Source organism: Salvelinus fontinalis, unplaced genomic scaffold (genome assembly GCF_029448725.1).
Source record: "Salvelinus fontinalis isolate EN_2023a unplaced genomic scaffold, ASM2944872v1 scaffold_0154, whole genome shotgun sequence".
Lineage (NCBI taxonomy): Eukaryota > Metazoa > Chordata > Actinopteri > Salmoniformes > Salmonidae > Salvelinus > Salvelinus fontinalis.
Window position 1 is genome coordinate 164,020 of NW_026600363.1, and position 25,146 is coordinate 189,165.

The following is a 25,146-nucleotide window of genomic DNA, read 5'->3' on the forward strand; positions in this document are numbered from 1 at the left end:
GGTATTCAATGTTTGTCCAGGTCACACCAGATCCACTTTGGTATTCAATGTTTGTCCAGGTCACACCAGATCCACTTTGGTATTCAATGTTTGTCCAGGTCACACCAGATCCACTTTGGTATTCAATGTTTGTCCAGGTCCCCAGGGTGTCGGGTGGTGGGTGTTGTTCATGAGAGCAGTCAGGTGATGGGTGAGCCGTGGTGACTGATGACCAGCCTGTGTGTGTGTGTGTGTGTGTGAGTGACTATCCTCAGTAGCCTGAGTCTCTGTCAGGCGGAGAAGTCGTTGATGATGAGTAGGAGGTTTCCTGGAAGCAGCGTCCGCTTGGCTGGAGGTTTCAGATTCTGCTGAAGTGTCTGTTTGCTCAGCCTCCCAGGTAGATGTGATATGCTGGCTGCATTCTGGGAGATGTTTAGCAGCGCTGTCAGATTTTGTGTGTTGGAGGGCTCCCGAGCGGTCTAAGACACACTGCGTCTCAGTGCTAGAGGCGTCACTACAGACACTCTGGTTCGAATCCAGGCGGAATCACAAACGGCTGTGATCGGGAGTCCCGTAGGGGCGGCGCATAATTGGCCCAGTGTCGTCCGGGTTTGGCCGGGGTAGGCCGTCTATTGTAAATGTAATCATTTGTTCTTAACTGACTTGCCTAGTTTAATAAAGGTTCAATAAAAAAAATACAAAAATCAGGATCAGGAAATGAAGTGGTATTTCAGTTCCCTGTCGTTCTGTCTGTAGAAACTAGACTCGTCTGAGAGGAACCAAGGCTTCAGATTCAGCATTTATGGTTTCAGCTTTAAGGGTTCAGGAGATTTTTGTTTGAATAATCTACACACAGAAATACAAGTTATTTAAACCAAAATGCGACCGTGACTTTTGATGTCACGTTATTTGTCAACGATAAGGAATTTCCAAAATGGAAGCAAACAAAGTCAGACAGCGCTTCTGTAGATTTAAGTTCCACTGAATTGAATCTCGCTGTAATGAAATGGAGGGATGTTTCTCTGAATGAGCAGTTAAACTGAGTGGCCATTTTGTGTCAGAAGCTGCTTCCCTCCATTAGAGAAGAACCCGGTCTGTCTCCAAAATGGTGGCCCTATTGCCTATATAGTGCACCAGTGAAACTATATGGAATGGAAACAACTGAGCCTATGGGCTCTGGTCAAAAGTAGTGCACAATATACAGGAAGTATTCACACTCCTTGACTTCTTCAACATGTTGTTGTAGAAGTGGGATTAAAATGGATTCAGTTGTCATTTTTTCGTCAACGACCTACACAAAATACACTGTCCAAGTGCTTTACAAATTCTAACATTTGTAAAGCACTTCTATATCTTGATTAGATAATTATTCAACCCCCTGAGTCAATACATGTTAGAATCAATCACATTTGGCAGTGATTACAGCTGTGAGTCTTTCTGGGTAAGTCTCTAAGAACTTTCCACATCTGAATTGTGCAATATTTGCCAATTTTTTATTATTTTTAAAATTCTTCAAGCTCTGTCAAGTTGGTTGTTGATCATTGCTAGACAGCCATTTTCAGGTCTTGCCATTAGATTTTCAAGCAGATTTAAGTGAAAACTAACTCGGCCACTCAGGAACATTCACTGTCTTCTTGGTGAGCAACTCCAGTGTAGATTTGGCCTTGTGTTTTAGGTTATTGTCCTGCTGGAAGGTGAATTCATGTCCCAGTGTCTGGTGGAAAGCAGACTGAACCAGGCTTTCCTCTAGGATTTTGCCTGTGCTTAGCCATAACATGATGCAGCCACCACTTTCCTTGAAAATATGGAGATTATTACTCAGTAATGTATTGGATTTGCCCCAAACATAACACTTTGTATTCAGGACAAAAAGGTAATTGCTTAGCCAATTATTTTTGCAGTTTTACTTTAGTGCCTTGTTGTAAACAGGCTGCATGTTTTTAGAATATTTTTTATTCTGTACAGACGTCTTTCTTTTCACTCTGTCATTTAGGTTAGTATTGTGGAGTCACTACAATGTTGTTGATCCATCCTCAGTTTTCTCCTATCACAGCCATTAAACTCTATAACTGTTTTAAAGTCACCATTGGCTTCGTGGTGAAATCCCTGAGCAGTTTCCTTCCTCTTCGGCAACTGAGTTAAGAAGGACGCCTGTATCGTTGTAGTGACTGGGTGTATTGATACACCAGCCATAGTTTAGTAACTTCACCATGCTCTAACGGATATTCAATGTCTGCTTTTTAACATTTTTACCCATCTACCAATGGGTGCCCTTCTTTGCAACGCAAAACCTCCCAAGTCTTTGTGTTTAAATCTGTGTTTGAAATGCACTCCTCGACTGAGGGACCTCACAGATAGTTGTACGTGTGGGGTACAGAGATGAGGTAGTCATTCATGAATCATGCTAAACACTTTTTATTGAACACAGAGTGAATCCATACAACTTATAATGTGACTTGTTCAGCACATTTTGACTCCTGAACTAATTTAGTCTTGCCATAACAAAGGGCGGTTGAGTACTTATTGACTCAATACATTTCAGCTTTTCATTATGAATGAAATTAGTAAATAATTCTAAAAACAGAATTCCACTTTGGTATTGTGGAGTATCGTGTGTGTGTGTGTAGATCAGTGACCCCAAAAAATGTCAATGTAATCAATTTAAATGTCTGTAACACGACAACATGTGTAATAAGACGAGGGGTGTGAGTACTTCCTGTATGGGTGCCATTTAGGATGGAAAGCCTGAGATTAAACATCATCTCCATTACATCTCCCTGAGGACAAGCCAATAGCCGCGTAGACATATTACAGTAGACCCTTTCTCTTTGAGTTGACTGTAAATCAGGAGTGGCCCTGTCCCGTCCTCCTCCTGCTCTGCTAACTGTGATAGGACCGTTCCAGGGGGTTTTAAGGTCTGACCTCTGTGTTTTCTTCCAGGGTGTTTTAAGGTCTGACCTCTGACCTCTGTGTTTTCTTCCAGGGTGTTTTAAGGTCTGACCTCTGACCTGTGTTTTCTTCCAGGGTGTTTTAAGGTCTGACCTCTGTGTTTTCTTCCAGGGTGTTTTAAGGTCTGACCTCTGACCTGTGTTTTCTTCCAGGGTGTTTTAAGGTCTGACCTCTGTGTTTTCTTCCAGGGTGTTTTAAGGACGACCTCTGTGTTTTCTTCCAGGGTGTTTTAAGGTCTGACCTCTGACCTGTGTTTTCTTCCAGGGTGTTTTAAGGTCTGACCTCTGACCTGTGTTTTCTTCCAGGGTGTTTTAAGGTCTGACCTCTGTGTTTTCTTCCAGGGTGTTTTAAGGTCTGACCTCTGACCTCTGTGTTTTCTTCCAGGGTGTTTTAAGGACGACCTCTGACCTCTGTGTTTTCTTCCAGGGTGTTTTAAGGACGACCTCTGACCTCTGTGTTTTCTTCCAGGGTGTTTTAAGGACGACCGCATCGTGTTCTGGACATGGATGTTCTCCACGTACTTCATGGAGAAGCTGTCGCCGCGGGAACAGGACGACATGTTATTTTACGTCCGCAGGAAGCTGTCATACGTCAGCCCCGACCAATCAGAAGGAAAGAAGGTGAGCGAGCGAGAGGAGTGAGTGTGTGTGTGTGAAAGACAGTGAGTATAGTATGTTATAGTGTTCCGTATGGTTGGAGTGTTCCGTATGGTTGGAGCGTTCCGTATGGTTGGAGCGTTCCGTATGGTTGGAGCGTTCCGTATGGTTGGAGCGTTCCGTATGGTTGGAGCGTTCCGTATGGTTGGAGCGTTCCGTATGGTTGGAGCGTTCCGTATGGTTGGAGCGTTCCGTATGGTTGGAGCGTTCCGTATGGTTGGATATTCTAAGACCTGTATTAGTGATGACCGCTAACCAGTCTGGATATTCTAAGACCTGTATTAGTGATGACCGCTAACCAGCCTGTGGAATGTATTAGTAATGATTAGTAATGATTTATAATTAGAGCCCAGGGTATTGTGATGTCATTACAGGCCAGGGTATTGTGATGTCATTACAGGCCAGGGTATTGTGATGTCATTACAGGCCAGGGTATTGTGATGTCATTACAGGCCAGGGTATTGTGATGTCATTACAGGCCAGGGTATTGTGATGTCATTACAGGCCAGGGTATTGTGATGTCATTACAGGCCAGGGTATTGTGATGTCATTACAGGCCAGGGTATTGTGATGTCATTACAGGCCAGGGTATTGTGATGTCATTACAGGCCAGGGTATTGTGATGTCATTACAGGCCAGGGTTTTGTGATGTCATTACAGGCCAGGGTATTGTGTGCAGATGGATTCAATAGATTTTTTTCCCTCTCTCATCCATTTTGAATTCAGGCTGTAACACAACAACGTGGAATAAGTCCAGGGGTATGAATACTTTCTGACGGCCCTGTATATGATATCTATATGGGCTGCATGACAATAGGCTGTTGATGATTTGAGCCGGGCGGCAGGTAGCCTAGTGGTTAGAGCACTGGGCCAGTAACCGTAACAACCGTTCAGTTGTGTTAGGCTTTGAAACAACATCCACAACGACCATAACGACCATGTTTTACACTGTTTCAACCTGCTGTTGAACTTCTTTCTTCAAATGGATTAATATGACAGTGAGGGGAGTTTTTTTGAAAGTACAATACTGTTTTGATGATAAGTGTTTGATGTGATTTTAGATTTCATTTGCATTGATGTCAAAGTTAGAGGGACAATGGAGCCCTGAGTACCAGGCCATTAGGACCTGATGGAGGGACAATGGAGCCCTGAGTACCAGGCCATTAGGACCTGATGGTGGGACAATGGAGCCCTGAGTACCAGGCCATTAGGACCTGATGGAGGGACAATGGAGCCCTGGGTACCAGGCCATTAGGACCTGATGGAGGGACAATAGAGCCCTGAGTACCAGGCCATTAGGACCTGATGGAGGGACAATAGAGCCCTGAGTACCAGGCCATTAGGACCTGATGGAGGGACAATAGAGCCCTGAGTACCAGGCCACTAGGACCTGATGGAGGGACAATAGAGCCCTGAGTACCAGGCCATTAGGACCTGATGGAGGGACAATGGAGACCTGAGTACCAGGCCATTAGGACCTGATGGAGGGACAATGGAGCCCTGAGTACCAGCATACTGCATTAGGACCTGATTGATGGTGTGTAGTCAGGTGGGTTCTACCAAGGACCAGACCGTCCCTGATTGATGGTGTGTAGTCCGTTTGGTTCTACCAAGGACCAGGCCGTCCCTGATTGATGGTGTGTAGTCAGTTTGGTTCTACCAAGGACCAGGCCGTCCCTGATTGATGGTGTGTAGTCAGTTTGGTTCTACCAAGAACCAGGCCGTCCCTGATTTGATGGTGTGTAGTCAGGTGGGTTCTACCAACATGTCCAGAGTTCATTTAAGGAGATGAAGTTGACTCAGCAGAATGTGACTGTGGTCTTGACTCATGACTGCTGATGTGGTGGTAATATGGGCACCACAACAACAGCCCCGAGCCACGAATACCAATATAGGACGAGTCAACAACATGATTTGGGATTAACAACATGATTTGGGATTAACAACATGATTTGGGTTTAACAACATGATTTGGGTTTAACAACATGATTTGGGTTTAACAACATGATTTGGGTTTAACAACATGATTTGGGTTTAACAGAATATGAGCTTTGAAAAGGAACATTTTCACGGGACAGTTACTTTTTGGTTTTATAGAACAACTGACTGAGATCAATGTTACACTGTCTAAAAAATGTAAACATGCAAATGTCTTCTAATCTAGCATTTTTAAAGGGAGCAATCTGCAGTTCAAATAACCATGTTTAACTAAAGGACCTTTGTGAAGGACCCTTCACAGGTTCACAGGCCTAATCTTCATGGATATGGCTTTCACAGAGTAGAAGGTCTTCCATCCTATCCAGTTGAGTCCCATCTGTGAGTTCAGTCCCCATGTATAAAGACCGTTGGGGTTTGACAAGTAACAATTTTTGAACCAATAACCTGCGACTACGTCGACTGCACAGTTGTTCTCATGGGTGTCCTGGTCTCGGTCGAAGGTGGAGAACTTCATACCGCTGTGATAGGTGAGAGAGTCCCCTTTGGTTCAAGTAGGAAACACAGGTCAGGTGATAAGGTACCTGTTTACCACATAGGCTACTGCCCAGAGCCCTGGTCACAATCAGTCTACTATGTCTCAATGTGATCTAGGACCAGGTCTCTCCCTCCCGTCCTTTCTATGTAATAATCATGATCTCTAACTGACCCCAGATCAGCTCTAACATGATGTATCTGTACGGTCTCCCCCTGTCCTTTCTATGTAATAATCATGATCTCTAACTGATCCCAGATCAGCTCTAACATGATGTATCTGTACGGTCTCCCCCTGTCCTTTCTATGTAATAATCATGATCTCTAACTGATCCCAGATCAGCTCTAACATGATGTATCTATACGGTCTCCCCCCTGTCCTTTCTATGTAATAATCATGATCTCTAATTAACTGATCCCAGATCAGCTCTAACATGATGTATCTATACGGGCCCCCCTCAGGGGGGTTGTATTCACTAGGAATCAAACGGAACCGAATGAGGGAACCTAGCGGAACAGATGTTAAACTGTTCTCACCTGAACTCTGGACTAATGAATGCAGCCCAGATGTTAAACTGTTCTCACCTGAACTCTGGACTAATGAACACAGCCCAGATGTTAAACTGTTCTCACCTGAACTCTGGACTAATGAATACAGCCCAGATGTTAAACTGTTCTCACCTGAACTCTGGACTAATGAATACAGCCCAGATGTTAAACTGTTCTCACCTGAACTCTGGACTAATGAATGCAGCCCAGATGTTAAACTGTTCTCACCTGAACTCTGGACTAATGAATACAGCCCAGATGTTAAACTGTTCTCACCTGAACTCTGGACTAATGAATACAGCCCAGATGTTAAACTGTTCTCACCTGAACTCTGGACTAATGAATGCAGCCCAGATGTTAAACTGTTCTCACCTGAACTCTGGACTAATGAATACAGGCCAGATGTTAAACTGTTCTCACCTGCTCCTCCATCTTTAAAGCCAGTAACCTGTAGTTTGTAGCCGTCCAGTTCAGGATCTGTGACTTCGGGAGAGATGGCGAAGGAGGAGTAGAAAGCGTAGGCTTTCTGTCCTTCAAAGTCCTCCATGTCCACCCTCAACTCGTAGGTCTTTTTCAGGGTCAGGAGGTAGATGGTGTCCAGACCTGCATCGAACAGACGAGAGGTGAACCTTTTATTAGAGCAGAGATATTCAACTCTGACCCCTTACCAGGTTCAGAGGCTGCTGGTCCAAGTCTAAACCAGTCCTCTTCTACCTGGTATTTCATATCACCCACCTGGTGTCCCAGGTCTAAACCAGTCCTCTTCTACCTGGTAATTCATATCACCCACCTGGTGTCCCAGGTCTAAACCAGGCCTCTTCTACCTGGTAATTCATATCACCCACCTGGTGTCTCAGGTCTAAACCAGTCCTCTTCTACCTGGTAATTCATATCACCCACCTGGTGTCCCAGGTCTAAACCAGTCCTCTTCTACCTGGTAATTCATATCACCCACCTGGTGTCCCAGGTCTAAACCAGTCTTCTTCTACCTGGTTAATTCATATCACCCACCTGGTGTCCCAGGTCTAAACCAGTCCTCTTCTACCTGGTAATTCATATCACCTACCTGGTGTCCCAGGTCTAAACCAGTCCTCTTCTACCTGGTAATTCATATCACCCACCTGGTGTCCCAGGTCTAAACCAGTCCTCTTCTACCTGGTAATTCATATCACCCACCTGGTGTCCCAGGTCTAAACCAGGCCTCTTCTACCTGGTAATTCATATCACCCACCTGGTGTCTCAGGTCTAAACCAGTCCTCTTCTACCTGGTAATTCATATCACCCACCTGGTGTCCCAGGTCTAAACCAGTCCTCTTCTACCTGGTAATTCATATCACCCACCTGGTGTCCCAGGTCTAAACCAGTCTTCTTCTACCTGGTTAATTCATATCACCCACCTGGTGTCCCAGGTCTAAACCAGTCCTCTTCTACCTGGTAATTCATATCACCTACCTGGTGTCCCAGGTCTAAACCAGTCCTCTTCTACCTGGTAATTCATATCACCCACCTGGTGTCCCAGGTCTAAACCAGTCCTCTTCTACCTGGTAATTCATATCACCCACCTGGTGTCCCAGGTCTAAACCAGTCCTCTTCTACCTGGTAATTCATATCACCCACCTGGTGTCCCAGGTCTAAACCAGTCCCTGATGAAGAGGAACAATGTGAAAAATGTAGAGGCGCTGGCGTCGAGGTCGAGTGTTGAGTTTAAAAGGATCTCTATTTCTATCATACAGAAAGTGATGTCTTCGGTCAGCACAGAAAGTAATGTGTCAGAAAGCTTACTTCATTTTTTTGTATATACTGTACCAGTCAAAAGTTTGGTACTGTTGGAAAATATATTCCAGTTGAAGCTGGTTGAGAGAATGCCAAGCGTGTACAAAGCTGTCATCAAGGCAAAATGATGGCTACTTTGAAGAATCTCAAATATAAAAAAATATTTTGATTTAACACGTGTTTTGGTTACTACATGATTCCATATGTGTTATTTCATAGTTTTGATGTCTTCACTATTATTCTACAATGTAGAAAATAGTAAAAAAAAATAAAGAAAAACCCTGGAATGAGGAGGTGTGTCCAAACTTTTGACTGGAACTGAATATGTTATTGTACATGTATTTTTTAACTGCTTTGGGGTAGTGTGGGAGGTTGCATTGTGGGAGGTTGCATTGTGGGAGGTTGCATTGTGGGAGGTTGCATTGTGGGAGGTTGCTTTTCTAGACGCACTGGTTTTACACACCGACTAAAGGGGATTGGGTCTTGTTGGGATTGGGTCTTGTTGGGATTGGGTCTTGTTGGGATTGGGTCTTGTTGGGATTGGGTCTTGTTGGGATTGGGTCTTGTTGGGATTGGGTCTTGTTGGGATTGGGTCTTGTTGGGATTGGGTCTTGTTGGGATTGGGTCTTGTTGGGATTGGGTCTTGTTGGGATTGGGTCCTGTTGTGATGTGGTCCCGTGATTGGTCTTTTTGTGGATTGGTCCTGCCTAACTACTGACTGTCACAACAACCTCACGAATAGAGAAGTCAATTTAACAAACCAATGATTCATTTTATATTATCCAGGTTTTTTCATGGATGATCTGTCCTTGAAAAGGCTTCCTGATGTAAGACCTTACCCAGCCAGTACTCTCCTGCTGCATGTCCAAAGCCGTTCTTGTACTGGTCCCATCCTCTGTAGAAGTTCACTGTTCCATCCATCCTCCTCTGAAACACCTGGAAGGAGGGGAAGGGAGGGGGGGGGGGGGGTGACAGAGAGGAGAAATTGTAAGCATCTAGGCCATGTCGTCAAGTACTGACTCAGGAGAATTCAGTACCAACGGTTGATCTGACCTGTAATCTGGCAGAATATTGTTGTTTTAAAATGCTTCAAGATCAGTGTATGTCGATGTAGCATGTTTTTGTTGATGCTGACTAGTTTGTAAGGTGTTGTTGTGACTAATTTATTCGGCTAACAATTAAACATATTTAGTGGGATTAAATAAATCAATCAGATTCATGAAAGTAAAGTCACAATAGTGTTGAGGCTGACTCTAGTCTGGTCTGGAGGGGTTGAGGCTGACTAGTATGGTCTGGAGGGCTTGAGGCCGACTCTAGTATGGTCTGGAGGGGTCGAGGCCGACTAGTCTGGTCTGGAGGGGTCGAGGCCGACTAGTCTGGTCTGGAGGGGTCGAGGCCGACTCTAGTCTGGTCTGGAGGGGTCGAGGCCGACTCTAGTCTGGTCTGGAGGGGTCGAGGCCGACTCTAGTCTGGTCTGGAGGGGTCGAGGCCGACTCTAGTCTGGTCTGGAGGGGTCGAGGCCGACTCTAGTCTGGTCTGGAGGGGTCGAGGCCGACTCTAGTCTGGTCTGGAGGGGTCGAGGCCGACTCTAGTCTGGTCTGGAGGGGTCGAGGCCGACTCTAGTCTGGTCTGGAGGGGTCGAGGCCGACTCTAGTCTGGTCTGGAGGGGTCGAGGCCGACTCTAGTCTGGTCTGGAGGGGTCGAGGCCGACTCTAGTCTGGTCTGGAGGGGTCGAGGCCGACTCTAGTCTGGTCTGGAGGGGTCGAGGCCGACTCTGGTCTGGTCTGGAGGGGTCGAGGCCGACTCTGGTCTGGTCTGGAGGGGTCGAGGCCGACTCTGGTCTGGTCTGGAGGGGTCGAGGCCGACTCTGGTCTGGTCTGGAGGGGTCGAGGCCGACTCTAGTCTGGTCTGGAGGGCTTGAGGCCGACTCTAGTCTGGTTATGTACTCTGTTAAATAGTTTCCTTCTCGGTCGCCTACTCACAGTCCATTTCCCTCCGTCGGTGTCCATATCACAGTAGACGTATCGAGGCGAGTTGGGTCCAGCAGGGTAGATCCTGTAGACACCACTGGTCTTGGCTCCGTCGTTGTAGATGTCAGCACAGTCCAGAGGCTGGAACATTAACCCTTTAGACTGAACAGCTACCGACAGCAGCAACACATGGACGAACCTCAGGGCCTGAAACACGGGGTATCACAGAGAGACTTTTACATTTTAGATTATTTTAATGTCATTCTACGTGTGAAACGTAGATAATTTTCTGCTCAATATATTGAAGTTATATGTCTGTTTACATATAAACAGTCTGTAGTGGTAAAATTCTGCCGTGGTAAAATGTAGCTTACAACTTACATGCATTGTTGGAACGGTAAGCAGTCCTGTTGGAACGGTAAACAGTCTTTATCCTGTTGGTTTTCAGCCGGACGAACAAATAATGTGATTGTGACTCTCATCCATCCTTTTGTGTACTTTTTAGAAGGAGTGGGTTGATCATGATTGGCTGATTTTATTATCAGGGAAGCAAACATGATTTCACAATATGGACATTTCCACTTCTGTAGTTTCCTGGACTCTGTCTGTTTAAACACAGTGTTTCTTCTATCCGTATCGCCAGGTTGTCTCCATGATTCACCATAACATGCGTGTACTCTACCTTTCTGCTCATATTTTGTCAGGTTCCCTATCGCGGTCCGTTTCCCTCCCGTCAGGTTCCCTATCGCGGTCCGTTTCCCTCCCGTCAGGTTCCCTATCGCGGTCCGTTTCCCTCCGTCAGGTTCCCTATCGCGGTCCGTTTCCCTCCCGTCAGGTTCCCTATCGCGGGCAGGTTCCCTATCGCGGTCCGTTTCCCTCCGTCAGGTTCCCTATCGCGGTCCGTTTCCCTCCCGTCAGGTTCCCTATCGCGGTCCGTTTCCCTCCCGTCAGGTTCCCTATCGCGGTCCGTTTCCCTCCCGTCAGGTTCCCTATCGCGGTCCGTTTCCCTCCCGTCAGGTTCCCTATCGCGGTCCGTTTCCCTCCCGTCAGGTTCCCTATCGCGGTCCGTTTCCCTCCCGTCAGGTTCCCTATCGCGGTCCGTTTCCCTCCGTCAGGTTCCCTATCGCGGTCCGTTTCCCTCCCGTCAGGTTCCCTATCGCGGTCCGTTTCCCTCCCGCGGTCCGTTTCCCTCCCGTCAGGTTCCCTATCGCGGTCCGTTTCCCTCCCGTCAGGTGCCCAGTCCGTTAGTCTCGAAAAAGACAAGTTCTTATTTAGGCTGTTCTCGGGCAGAACGACAGATTTTTAACTTGTCAAGATCGGGGATTCGATCAAGTCCAACGCTCTAACCGCTAGGCTACGCTGCCGCCCCTTTTCTGTTCTTGACTCGTTAGATAGCTGGCTAGACTAACTTACCCCAAACAAATTGTAGATGACATGGCTAATTGAGTGACTCAGTTATAATTAAGTTATAATTATAGAATATTAAATATTTATGGGGCACCACTTGCATGTTCTCAGTCAGGTAGTCCTTACACACCATAGAGAATGATAGAGGTATCTAGTGGCCAGAAGGCGGTATTAAGGCCTTACACACCATAGAGAAGGATAGAGGTATCTAGTGGCCAGAAGGCGGTATTAAGTCCTTAATGCTGTGTTGAGTTGGAATACAGTGTTCCTCTAGTGATGGGCAGTGTTGTGTATTTCAGGTGGAATAAATCAGTGTAATTGTATATCTGTATATTCCAGATAGATGTGGAATATGATTCTATAATGTGTCTGTATATTCCAGGTAGAGGTGGAATATGATTCTATAATGTGTCTGTATATTCCAGGTAGAATATGATTCTATAATGTGTCTGTATATTCCAGGTGGAGGTGGAATATGATTCTATAATGTGTCTGTATATTCCAGGTAGAGGTGGAATATGATTCTATAATGTGTCTGTATATTCCAGGTGGAATATGATTCTATAATGTGTCTGTATATTCCAGGTGGAATATGATTCTATAATGTGTCTGTATATTCCAGGTGGAATATGATTCTATAATGTGTCTGTATATTCCAGGTAGATGTGGAATATGATTCTATAATGTGTCTGTATATTCCAGATAGATGTGGAATATGATTCTATAATGTGTCTGTATATTCCAGGTAGATGTGAAATATGATTCTATAATGTGTCTGTATATTCCAGATAGATGTGGAATATGATTCTATAATGTGTCTGTATATTCCAGGTAGAGGTGGAATATGATTCTATAATGTGTCTGTATATTCCAGGTAGAGGTGGAATATGATTCTACAATGTGTCTGTATATTCCAGATAGATGTGGAATATGATTCTATAATGTGTCTGTATATTCCAGGTAGAGGTGGAATATGATTCTATAATGTGTCTGTATATTCCAGGTGGAATATGATTCTATAATGTGTCTGTATATTCCAGGTGGAATATGATTCTATAATGTGTCTGTATATTCCAGGTGGAATATGATTCTATAATGTGTCTGTATATTCCAGGTAGAATATGATTCTATAATGTGTCTGTGTATTCCAGGTGGAATATGATTCTATAATGTGTCTGTATATTCCAGGTAGATGTGAAATATGATTCTATAATGTGTCTGTATATTCCAGGTAGAGGTGGAATATGATTCTATAATGTGTCTGTATATTCCAGGTAGATGTGGAATATGATTCTATAATGTGTCTGTATATTCCAGGTAGAATATGATTCTATAATGTGTCTGTATATTCCAGGTAGAATATGATTCTATAATGTGTCTGTATATTCCAGGTAGATGTGGAATATGATTATATAATGTGTCTGTATATTCCAGGTAGAGGTGGAATATGATTCTATAATGTGTCTGTATATTCCAGGTAGAGGTGGAATATGATTCTATAATGTGTCTGTATATTCCAGGTAGATGTGGAATATGATTCTATAATGTGTCTGTATATTCCAGGTGGAATATGATTCTATAATGTGTCTGTATATTCCAGGTGGAATATGATTCTATAATGTGTCTGTATATTCCAGGTGGAATATGATTCTATAATATGTCTGTATATTCCAGGTGGAATATGATTCTATAATGTGTCTGTATATTCCAGGTAGAATATGATTCTATAATGTGTCTGTATATTCCAGGTAGATGTGAAATATGATTCTATAATGTCTCTGTATATTCCAGGTAGAATATGATTCTATAATGTGTCTGTATATTCCAGATAGATGTGGAATATGATTCTATAATGTGTCTGTATATTCCAGGTAGAGGTGGAATATGATTCTATAATGTGTCTGTATATTCCAGGTGGAATATGATTCTATAATGTGTCTGTATATTCCAGGTGGAATATGATTCTATAATGTGTCTGTATATTCCAGGTAGATGTGAAATATGATTCTATAATGTGTCTGTATATTCCAGGTGGAATATGATTCTATAATGTGTCTGTATATTCCAGGTAGATGTGGAATATGATTCTATAATGTGTCTGTATATTCCAGGTGGAATATGATTCTATAATGTGTCTGTATATTCCAGGTGGAGTTGGAATATGATTCTATAATGTGTCTGTATATTCCAGGTAGATGTGAAATATGATTCTATAATGTGTCTGTATATTCCAGGTAGAATATGATTCTATAATGTGCCTGTATATTCCAGGTAGAGGTGGAATATGATTCTATAATGTGTCTGTATATTCCAGGTAGAATATGATTCTATAATGTGTCTGTATATTCCAGGTAGATGTGGAATATGATTATATAATGTGTCTGTACATTCCAGGTAGAGGTGGAATATGATTCTATAATGTGTCTGTATATTCCAGGTAGAGGTGGAATATGATTCTATAATGTGTCTGTATATTCCAGGTAGATGTGGAATATGATTCTATAATGTGTCTGTATATTCCAGGTGGAATATGATTCTATAATGTGTCTGTATATTCCAGGTAGAATATGATTCTATAATGTGTCTGTATATTCCAGGTAGATGTGGAATATGATTATATAATGTGTCTGTATATTCCAGGTAGAGGTGGAATATGATTCTATAATGTGTCTGTATATTCCAGGTAGAGGTGGAATATGATTCTATAATGTGTCTGTATATTCCAGGTAGATGTGGAATATGATTCTATAATGTGTCTGTATATTCCAGGTGGAATATGATTCTATAATGTGTCTGTATATTCCAGGTGGAATATGATTCTATAATGTGTCTGTATATTCCAGGTGGAATATGATTCTATAATGTGTCTGTATATTCCAGGTGGAATATGATTCTATAATGTGTCTGTATATTCCAGGTAGAATATGATTCTATAATGTGTCTGTATATTCCAGGTAGATGTGAAATATGATTCTATAATGTCTCTGTATATTCCAGGTAGAATATGATTCTATAATGTGTCTGTATATTCCAGATAGATGTGGAATATGATTCTATAATGTGTCTGTATATTCCAGGTAGAGGTGGAATATGATTCTATAATGTGTCTGTATATTCCAGGTGGAATATGATTCTATAATGTGTCTGTATATTCCAGGTGGAATATGATTCTATAATGTGTCTGTATATTCCAGGTAGATGTGAAATATGATTCTATAATGTGTCTGTATATTCCAGGTGGAATATGATTCTATAATGTGTCTGTATATTCCAGGTAGATGTGGAATATGATTCTATAATGTGTCTGTATATTCCAGGTGGAATATGATTCTATAATGTGTCTGTATATTCCAGGTGGAGTTGGAATATGATTCTATAATGTGTCTGTATATTCCAGGTAGATGTGAAATATGATTCTATAATGTGTCTGTATATTCCAGGTAGAATATGATTCTATAATGTGCCTGTATATTCCAGGTAGAGGTGGAATATGATTCTATAATGTGTCTGTATATTCCAGGTAGAATATGATTCTATAATGTGTCTGTATATTCCAGGTAGATGTGGAATATGATTATATAATGTGTCTGTATATTCCAGGTGGAATATGATTCTATAATGTGTCTGTATATTCCAGGTGGAATATGATTCTATAATGTGTCTGTATATTCCAGGTAGATGTGAAATATGATTCTATAATGTGTCTGTATATTCCAGGTAGAATATGATTCTATAATGTGCCTGTATATTCCAGGTAGAGGTGGAATATGATTCTATAATGTGTCTGTATATTCCAGGTAGAATATGATTCTATAATGTGTCTGTATATTCCAGGTAGATGTGGAATATGATTATATAATGTGTCTGTACATTCCAGGTAGAGGTGGAATATGATTCTATAATGTGTCTGTATATTCCAGGTAGAGGTGGAATATGATTCTATAATGTGTCTGTATATTCCAGGTAGATGTGGAATATGATTCTATAATGTGTCTGTATATTCCAGGTGGAATATGATTCTATAATGTGTCTGTATATTCCAGGTGGAATATGATTCTATAATGTGTCTGTATATTCCAGGTGGAATATGATTCTATAATGTGTCTGTATATTCCAGGTGGAATATGATTCTATAATGTGTCTGTATATTCCAGGTAGATGTGGAATTTAATTCTATAATGTGTCTGTATATTCCAGGTGGAATATGATTCTATAATGTGTCTGTATATTCCAGGTGGAATATGATTCTATTATGTATCTGTATATTCCAGGTAGATGTGGAATATGATTCTACAATGTGTCTGTATATTCCAGGTGGAGGTGGAATATGATTCTATAATGTGTCTGTATATTCCAGGTAGATGTGGAATATGATTATATAATGTGTCTGTATATTCCAGGTGGAATATGATTCTATAATGTGTCTGTATATTCCAGGTGGAATATGATTCTATAATGTGTCTGTATATTCCAGGTGGAATATGATTCTATAATGTGTCTGTATATTCCAGGTGGAATATGATTCTATAATGTGTCTGTATATTCCAGGTGGAATATGATTCTATAATGTGTCTGTGTATTCCAGGTGGAATATGATTCTATAATGTGTCTGTGTATTCCAGGTGGAATATGATTCTATAATGTGTCTGTATATTCCAGATGGAGTTGGAATATGATTCTATAATGTGTCTGTATATTCCAGATGGAGGTGGAATATGATTCTATAATGTGTCTGTATATTCCAGGTAGAGGTGGAATATGATTCTATAATGTGTCTGTTTATTCCAGGTAGAGGTGGAATATGATTCTATAATGTGTCTGTATATTCCAGGTAGAGGTGGAATATGATTCTATAATGTGTCTGTTTATTCCAGGTAGAGGTGGAATATGATTCTATAATGTGTCTGTATATTCCAGGTGGAATATGATTCTATAATGTGTCTGTGTATTCCAGGTAGAGGTGGAATATGATTCTATAATGTGTCTGTGTATTCCAGGTGGAATATGATTCTAAAATGTGTCTGTATATTCCAGGTGGAGGTGGAATATGATTCTATAATGTGTCTGTGTTATCCAGGTAGATGTGGAGGTGTACAGGAGAGACTCTAAGAGGCTTCCTGGTTTAGGAGAACCTGACATCGACTGGGAGGAGAGTGTTTACCTGAATCTGATCCTAATGAAGGTTGGTATGGCAACAAGCACATTCCCAGGCTGTCTCCCGTCCCAGTACTAACCAGGCCCGACCCTGAACGGGCTGTCTCCCGTCCCAGTACTAACCAGGCCCGACCCTGAACGGGCTGTCCCCCGTCCCAGTACTAACCAGGCCCGACCCTGAACGGGCTGTCTCCCGTCCCAGTACTAACCAGGCCCGACCCTGAACGGGCTGTCCCCCGTCCCAGTACTAACCAGGCCCCACCCTGAACGGGCTTTCCCCCGTCCCAGTACTAACCAGGCCCGACCCTGAACGGGCTGTCCCCCGTCCCAGTACTAACCAGGCCCGACCCTGAACGGGCTGTCCCCCGTCCCAGTACTAACCAGGCCCGACCCTGAACGGGCTGTCTCCCGTCCCAGTACTAACCAGGCCCGACCCTGAACGGGCTGTCTCCCGTCCCAGTACTAACCAGGCCCGACCCTGAACGGGCTGTCTCCCGTCCCAGTACTAACCGGGCCCGACCCTGAACGGGCTGTCTCCCGTCCCAGTACTAACCGGGCCCGACCCTGAACGGGCTGTCTCCCGTCCCAGTACTAACCAGGCCCGACCCTGAACGGTCTGTCTCCCGTCCCAGTACTAACCAGGCCTGACCCTGAACAGGCTGTCTCAGATATCTACATTTTTATTGGCCATTGCCCGTCACGTGATCGGGTCCTTCTCACAGGCTACAAGTGAAGACAGCCGCATCAGGGATGCAGCTGAGCGCTTCCTGATATTGAAGATGTTGGAAGAACTGTCCACATTTACTTTTAACCTTTTCATCCGCCAATGAGATGAGTCGGCCTAACGAACAGCAAAAGCACTAGCCTATGTCAATCTACTATCTGCCGTCATCGTACAAAAGTTGACCTATTCTGTGTAAGAAATAAATAATCCAAACATTAGTCTGGGACAGTTGTGGAATATAATAGATCCCAAATGACCACTAGCATCAACAATTTTTTTTTTTTTTTAAAGCAATGAGGCTGATTTTAACAGATCAGAACGTTCCTCTTAAAATGTTGATAAACTATTCGGCTTTTTTCTCCATATAAGTGCAGCAATGCATTCACACAGGATAACACGTCATTCACACGGGATAACACGTCATTCACACGGGATAACACGTCATTCACACGGGATAACACGTCATTCACACGGGATAACACGTCATTCACACGGGATAACACGTCATTCACACGGTATAACACGTCATTCACACGGGATAACACGTCATTCACACGGGATAACACGTCATTCACACGGGATGGCACGTCATTGATAGTGATAGCCTAATATTGTCACCCACCCATCATTATTATAAAATGATGACATTTTTCTCCCCAATTTCGATCTTGTCTCATCGTTGCAGCTCCCCAACCGGCTCGGGAGGCGAAGGTGGAGTCATGCGTTCTCTGAAACATGACCCGCCAAACCGCGCTCCTCAACACCCGCCAAACCACGCTCAACACCCGCCAAACCGCGCTCCTGAACACCCGCCAAACCGCGCTCCTGAACACCCGCCAAACCGCGCTCCTCAACACCCGCCAAACCGCGCTCAACACCCGCCAAACCGCGCTCCTCAACACCCGCCAAACCGCGCTCCTCAACACCCGCCAAACTGCGTAACCCGGGAAACCAGCTGCACCAATGTGTCGGAGGAAACACTGTTCAACTGGACAACCGAAGTCAGCCTGCAGGCGCCCGGCCCGCCACAAGGAGTCGCTAGAGAGCGATGAGCCAAGTAAGGGCCTCGCCGGCAGAACCCTACCCTAACTCGGACAACGCTGGGCTAATTGTGCGCCGTCCTATGGGACTCCCGGCCGCGGCCGGTTGTGGCACAGCCCGGGAATGAACCCAGGTCTGTAGTATCGTCTCTAGCACTGCGATGCCGTACCTTAGACCGCTGTGCCACTTGGCATTTGCCAGGAAACCCTAGTTCAGAATATGGTTGGATAAAACCAAATTCATGACTTCTCTCTCTTTCTATCAGCTGGACTATGTGGTGACGTGTGCCGTCTGCACGCGCTCAGATGCAGGAGACATTCACATCCACAGGAAGAAGTCTCAGGTAAGAGACAGGACTCAGGTAAGGTCTCAGGTAAGAGACAGGACTCAGGTAAGGTCTCAGGTAAGAGACAGGACTCAGGTAAGGTCTCAGGTAAGAGACAGGACTCTTCAGACTACAGCCCATCGGATTTACTAATGTAGCTGTGGATAGATGGGCCGCCACAGAAACTGACCCAGTAACTCTCTCGCTTTCTCTCTTTTTCTCTCTCGGTTCCTCTCTCTCCGCCTTTCTCTCTCTCTCTCTCTCTCTCCTTCCTCTATCTATCTCTCCTCGTCCCTCTCTCACCCTTCCTCTCTCTCTCTGTCTCTCTCTCCCCCTTCTTCTCTCTCTCTCTCTCTCCCCCTTCCTCTCTCTGTCTCTCTCTCACCCCTTCCTCTCTCTGTCTCTCTCTCACCCCTTCCTCTCCCTTTCTCTATATATCTCTCCTTGTCCCTCTTTCCCTTTTCTCTCTCCCTCTCTCTCTCATCACAGCAAGTGTATGCGTCTCCCAGTAAACACGCCATGGACAGTAAAGGGGAGGAGTCTAAGATGAGCTACCCCAACATCTTCTTCATGATTGACAACTTTGAGGAGGTAACCGTGACAACCACCCTCAATCCCCTCCTCCCCTGCCCAATCAGGCACCTGACAGGTTGTGATTGACTGCCGGGGCGTCCAGTAGGGCCCTCTGGGAGATGGGCTGTGTATTGAAGTTGTTTCCTGGGGTGTATTCATTAGTCGGAATCCGTTGCAACCCGGAAACCATTTACTCCAAACGGAAAACGTTTTACAATGAAAACGAGAGTTTCTATTGGACAAATTCAGGTAGGACCCTCCCCCGTTTCATTCAATTTCCTCTGTTTGCTTCCGTCGGTTCGTTAGAGTAAACGGTTTCCGTTGCAAAACGTTTTTTTTTGCAACAGACCAGACATTTTGCAACGGAATCTAACTAATGAATACACCCCTGATGCTGTCAGTCCATTTAAAAGCCACTACTGCAGTCCACTGATTCTAGTGTATTAACCTCATGGCAGACGGGGTCAGTTACAAATAGATTTTTTTCCTGGGAAGGAAATCGATGACTTTTTCTCTACGTTTTTACAGTGAAAATATAAAACAGCAGTGGTTGAACTGGTCTTTTCAGTTCCTGGTATCAGCTTTCTCAGCTAAACTACGTGACTCGGCAAACACACTTGTAAACACACTTGTAAACACACTTGTAAACACACTTGTAAACACACTTGTAAACAGACGCTCAGTATTCTAACGCAGTGGTTCTCAACTGGTTTTGCTTCGGGAACCAGATTGTCTGTCGCGACCCAATATTCGCATCGCGAAAAATAATATAGAAAACTATATTTTTTTAATGCTATATTGATATTTAATTGACCAATTATATGACAGTAAAATGTTGCCCATATTCTTGAAGAATGTTAAGCTCACTGGTTTCAGACAACAACGACCAACCAAATCCACTAAATAGCTGATAACTCTAAAAATACTGTGATTTTAAAATATTTTTAAAAATATATTCCGTTCCAGTCGAAAGTTTGAACACACATACTCATTCAAGGGTTTTTCTTTATTATTACTATTTTCTACATTGTATAATAATAGTGAAGACATCAACACTATTAAATAACACATATGGAATCATGTAGTAACCAAAAAAAGTGTTATCAAATGTATTTATAAAGCCCTTCGTACATCAGCTGATATCTCAAAGTGCTGTACAGAAACCCAGCCTAAAACCCCAAACAGCAAACAATGCAGGTGTAGAAGCACGGTGGCTAGGAAAAACTCCATAGAAAGATAAAAACCTGGGAAGAAACCTAGAGAGGAACCAGGCTATGAGGGGTGGCCAGTCCTCTTCTGGCTGTGCCGGGTGGAGATTATAACAGAACATGGCCAAGATGTTCATAAATGACCAGCATGGTCAAATAATAATAATCACAGTAGTTGTCGAGAGTGCAGCAAGAGTTAGTCAGCAGGAGTTATCCAAATATATTTATATTTGAGATTCTTCAAGTAGCCACCCTTTGCCTGGATGACAGCTTTGAGGAGGTAACCGTGACAACCACTGCCGTGATGACAGCTTTGCCCACTACTGGCGTTCTCTCAACCAGCTTTTTCAATTTATTTTTATTTAACTTTTATTTAACTAGGCAAGTCAGTTAAGAATAAATTCTTATTTACAATGACGGCCTCCCCCGGCCAAACCCAGACGACGCTGGGCCAATTGTGCGCCGCCCTATGGGACACCCAATCACGGCCGGATGTGATACAGCCTGGATTCGAACCAGGGACTGTAGTGACGCCTCTTAGACCGCTGCGCCACTCGGGAGCCCTAAGTTTCATGAGGTAGTCACCAGGAATGCATTTCAATTAACAGGTGTACCTTGTTAAATTGTGGAATTTCTTTCCTTCTTAATGCGTTTGAGCCAATCAGTAGTGATGTGACAAGGTAGCGTTGGTATACAGAAGATAGCCCTATTTGATAAAAGACCAAGTCCATATTATGGCAAGAACAGCTCAAATATGCAAAGAGAAACGACAGTCCATTACTTTAAGACATGAAGGTCAGTCAATACGGAACATTTCAAGAACTTTGAACGTTTCTTCAAGTGCAGTCGCATAAAACATGAAGCGCTATGATGTGAAACTGGCTCTAATGAGGACCGCCACAGGAAAGGAAGACCCAGAGTTACCTCTGCTGCAGAGGATAAGTTCATTAGAGATACCCGCGACCCATTCAGAACCTCCCGAGACCCAAATTTGGGGCGCGACCCACCAGTTGAGAATCACTGTTCTAACGTGTGCGTCTCTCTCTCTCTCTACCTCTGTCTCTACCTCTGTCTCTACCTCTGTCTCTACCTCTGTCTCTACCTCTGTCTCTACCTCTGTCTCTACCTCTGTCTCTACCTCTGTCTCTACCTCTGTCTCTCTCTCTGTCTCTCTCACTGTCTCTGTCTCTCTCTCTCTGTGTCTCTGTCTCTCTGTATGTCTCTCTCTCTCTGTGTCTCTCTGTGTGTAGGTGTTCTGTGACATGACGGTAGGAGAGGGGGAGATGATGTGTGTGGAGTTGGTAGCCAGTGATAAGAGCAACACCTTCCAAGGAGTCGTCTTCCAAGGTTCCATCCGCTACGAAGCTCTGAAGAAGGTTTACGACAACAGAGTAAGTCTCTCTACTCTATATATATCTAGGATTCCTCTCTGAAGAAGGTTTACGACAACAGAGTAAGTCTCTCTACTCTATAGATATCTATCTGGGATTCCTCTCTGGAGAAGGTTTACGACAACAGAGTAAGTCTCTCTACTCTATATATATCTGGGATTCCTCTCTGGAGAAGGTTTACGACAACAGAGTAAGTCTCTCTACTCTATATATATCTATCTGGGATTCCTCTCTGGAGAAGGTTTACGACAACAGAGTAAGTCTCTCTAGTCTATAGATATCTATCTGGGATTCCTCTCTGAAGAAGGTTTACGACAACAGAGTAAGTCTGTCTACTCTATAGATATCTATCTGGGATTCCTCTCTGAAGAAGGTTTACGACAACAGAGTAAGTCTCTCTACTCTATAGATATCTATCTGGGATTCCTCTCTGGAGAAGGTTTACGACAACAGAGTAAGTCTCTCTAGTCTATAGATATCTATCTGGGATTCCTCTCTGAAGAAGGTTTACGACAACAGAGTAAGTCTGTCTACTCTATAGATATCTATCTGGGATTCCTCTCTGAAGAAGGTTTACGACAACAGAGTAAGTCTCTCTACTCTATAGATATCTATCTGGGATTCCTCTCTGGAGAAGGTTTACGACAACAGAGTAAGCCTCTCTACTCTATAGATATCTATCTGGGATTCCTCTCTGGAGAAGGTTTACGACAACAGAGTAAGTCTCTCTACTCTATAGATATCTATCTGGGATTCCTCTCTGAAGAAGGTTTACGACAACAGAGTAAGTCTGTCTACTCTATAGATATCTATCTGGGATTCCTCTCTGGAGAAGGTTTACGACAACAGAGTAAGTCTCTCTACTCTATAGATATCTATCTGGGATTCCTCTCTGAAGAAGGTTTACGACAACAGAGTAAGTCTCTCTACTCTATAGATATCTATCTGGGATTCCTCTCTGGAGAAGGTTTACGACAACAGAGTAAGTCTCTCTACTCTATAGATATCTATCTGGGATTCCTCTCTGGAGAAGGTTTACGACAACAGAGTAAGTCTCTCTACTCTATATATATCTAGAATTCCTCTCTGAAGAAGGTTTACGACAACAGAGTAAGTCTCTCTACTCTATATATATCTAGAATTCCTCTCTGAACAAGGTTTACGACAACAGAGTAAGTCTCTCTACTCTATAGATATCTATCTGGGATTCCTCTCTGGAGAAGGTTTACGACAACAGAGTAAGTCTCTCTAGTCTATAGATATCTATCTGGGATTCCTCTCTGGAGAAGGTTTACGACAACAGAGTAAGTCTCTCTACTCTATAGATATCTATCTGGGATTCCTCTCTGGAGAAGGTTTACGACAACAGAGTAAGTCTCTCTACTCTATAGATATCTATCTGGGATTCCTCTCTGGAGAAGGTTTACGACAACAGAGTAAGTCTCTCTACTCTATAGATATCTGGGATTCCTCTCTGGAGAAGGTTTACGACAACAGAGTAAGTCTCTACTCTATAGATATCTATCTGGGATTCCTCTCTGGAGAAGGTTTACGACAACAGAGTAAGTCTCTCTAGTCTATAGATATCTATCTGGGATTCCTCTCTGGAGAAGGTTTACGACAACAGAGTAAGTCTCTCTACTCTATAGATATCTATCTGGGATTCCTCTCTGGAGAAGGTTTACGACAACAGAGTAAGTCTCTCTAGTCTATAGATATCTATCTGGGATTCCTCTCTGGAGAAGGTTTACGACAACAGAGTAAGTCTCTCTAGTCTATAGATATCTATCTGGGATTCCTCTCTGGAGAAGGTTTACGACAACAGAGTAAGTCTCTCTACTCTATAGATATCTATCTGGGATTCCTCTCTGGAGAAGGTTTACGACAACAGAGTAAGTCTCTCTACTCTATAGATATCTATCTGGGATTCCTCTCTGGAGAAGGTTTACGACAACAGAGTAAGTCTCTCTACTCTATAGATATCTATCTGGGATTCCTCTCTGGAGAAGGTTTACGACAACAGAGTAAGTCTCTCTACTCTATAGATATCTATCTGGGATTCCTCTCTGGAGAATCTCCATACAGTGTATTTTGAAAATTTGCAAACTTTTTCACAGCATTATTCGAAAATGTTTTTAAATATCATCAATCTACACACAATACCACAATGACAAAGGAAAAACAGGTTTTTATAAGTTTTTGCAAATGTGTCAATAATAAAAAAACTGATATCAAATTTACATAAGTATTCAGACCCTTTACTCAGTACTTTGTAAAAACACCTTTGTCAGCGATTACAGATTCAAGTCTTCTTGGGTGTGATGCTACAGGCTTGGCACACCTGTATTCTCCCATTCTTCTCTGCAGATCCTCTCAAGCTCTGTCAGGTTGGATGGGGAGCGTCGCTGCACAGCTATTTTCAGGTCTCTCCAGAGATGTTCGATCGGGTTCAAGTCCGGGCTCTGGCTGGGCCACTCAAGGACATTCAGAGACAATGCCACTCCTGCGTTGTCTTGGCTGTGTGCTTAGGGTTGTTGTCCTGTTGGAAGGTGAACCTTCGCCCCAGTCTGAGGTCTTGAGCACTCTGGAGCAGGTTTTCATCAAGGATCTCTCTGTACTTTGCTCCGCTCATCTTTCCCTCGATCCTGACTAGTCTCCCAGTCCCTGCCGCTGAAAAACATCCCCCCACCATGCTTCACCGTAGGGATGGTGCCAGGTTTCCCCTCCAGACGTGACATTTGGCATTCAGGCCAAAGAGTCCAAAGAATCTTGTTTCTCATTGTCAGAGTCCTTTAGGTGCCTTTTGGCAAACTCCAAGCGGGTTGCTTGTGCCTTTTACTGAGGAGTGGCTTCCGTCTGGCTACTCTACCATAAAGGCCTGATTGGTGGAGTGCTGCAGAGATAGTTGTCCTTCTGGAAGGTTCTCCCATCTCCACAGAGGAACTCTGGAGCACTGTCAGAGGGTGCCCTGACCAAGG

The 25,146-nt window shown here is 43.6% G+C and overlaps 2 protein-coding genes across 2 annotated transcripts in view; one reads left to right on the forward strand and one right to left on the reverse strand.

Annotated features, from left to right (window-relative positions):
• LOC129843519 (uncharacterized protein KIAA0930 homolog) overlaps positions 1-25,146 on the forward strand; it is a 57,631-nt gene that overhangs the window by 21,990 nt on the left and 10,495 nt on the right. The window contains exons 2-6 of the mRNA XM_055912278.1: positions 3,397-3,548; positions 16,830-16,934; positions 18,937-19,014; positions 19,486-19,587; positions 22,028-22,168. Of these exons, the coding sequence (XP_055768253.1) occupies positions 3,397-3,548; positions 16,830-16,934; positions 18,937-19,014; positions 19,486-19,587; positions 22,028-22,168 (578 nt within the window). The remainder of the gene's footprint in view (positions 1-3,396; positions 3,549-16,829; positions 16,935-18,936; positions 19,015-19,485; positions 19,588-22,027; positions 22,169-25,146) is intronic.
• Positions 5,744-10,746, reverse strand: LOC129843518 (microfibril-associated glycoprotein 4-like). Its single transcript, XM_055912277.1, has 5 exons — positions 10,727-10,746; positions 10,358-10,552; positions 9,215-9,311; positions 7,023-7,205; positions 5,744-6,062 (listed from the first exon to the last, which is right to left on the reverse strand). The coding sequence occupies exons 1-5, from the start codon at positions 10,730-10,732 to the stop codon at positions 5,818-5,820; spliced, it is 726 nt and encodes a 241-aa protein (XP_055768252.1). The 5' UTR covers positions 10,733-10,746; the 3' UTR covers positions 5,744-5,817.

Bases quoted from the DNA above. Each gene is read 5' to 3' on its own strand.
- LOC129843518 (XM_055912277.1), bottom strand. The intron at 9,312-10,357 runs GTGAGTAGGCGA...CCCTCCTTCCAG, and splicing joins CCGACGGAGGGAAATGGACT to GTGTTTCAGAGGAGGATGGA. The intron at 6,063-7,022 runs GTGAGAACAGTT...CTTGAACCAAAG, and splicing joins CTTTAAAGATGGAGGAGCAG to GGGACTCTCTCACCTATCAC.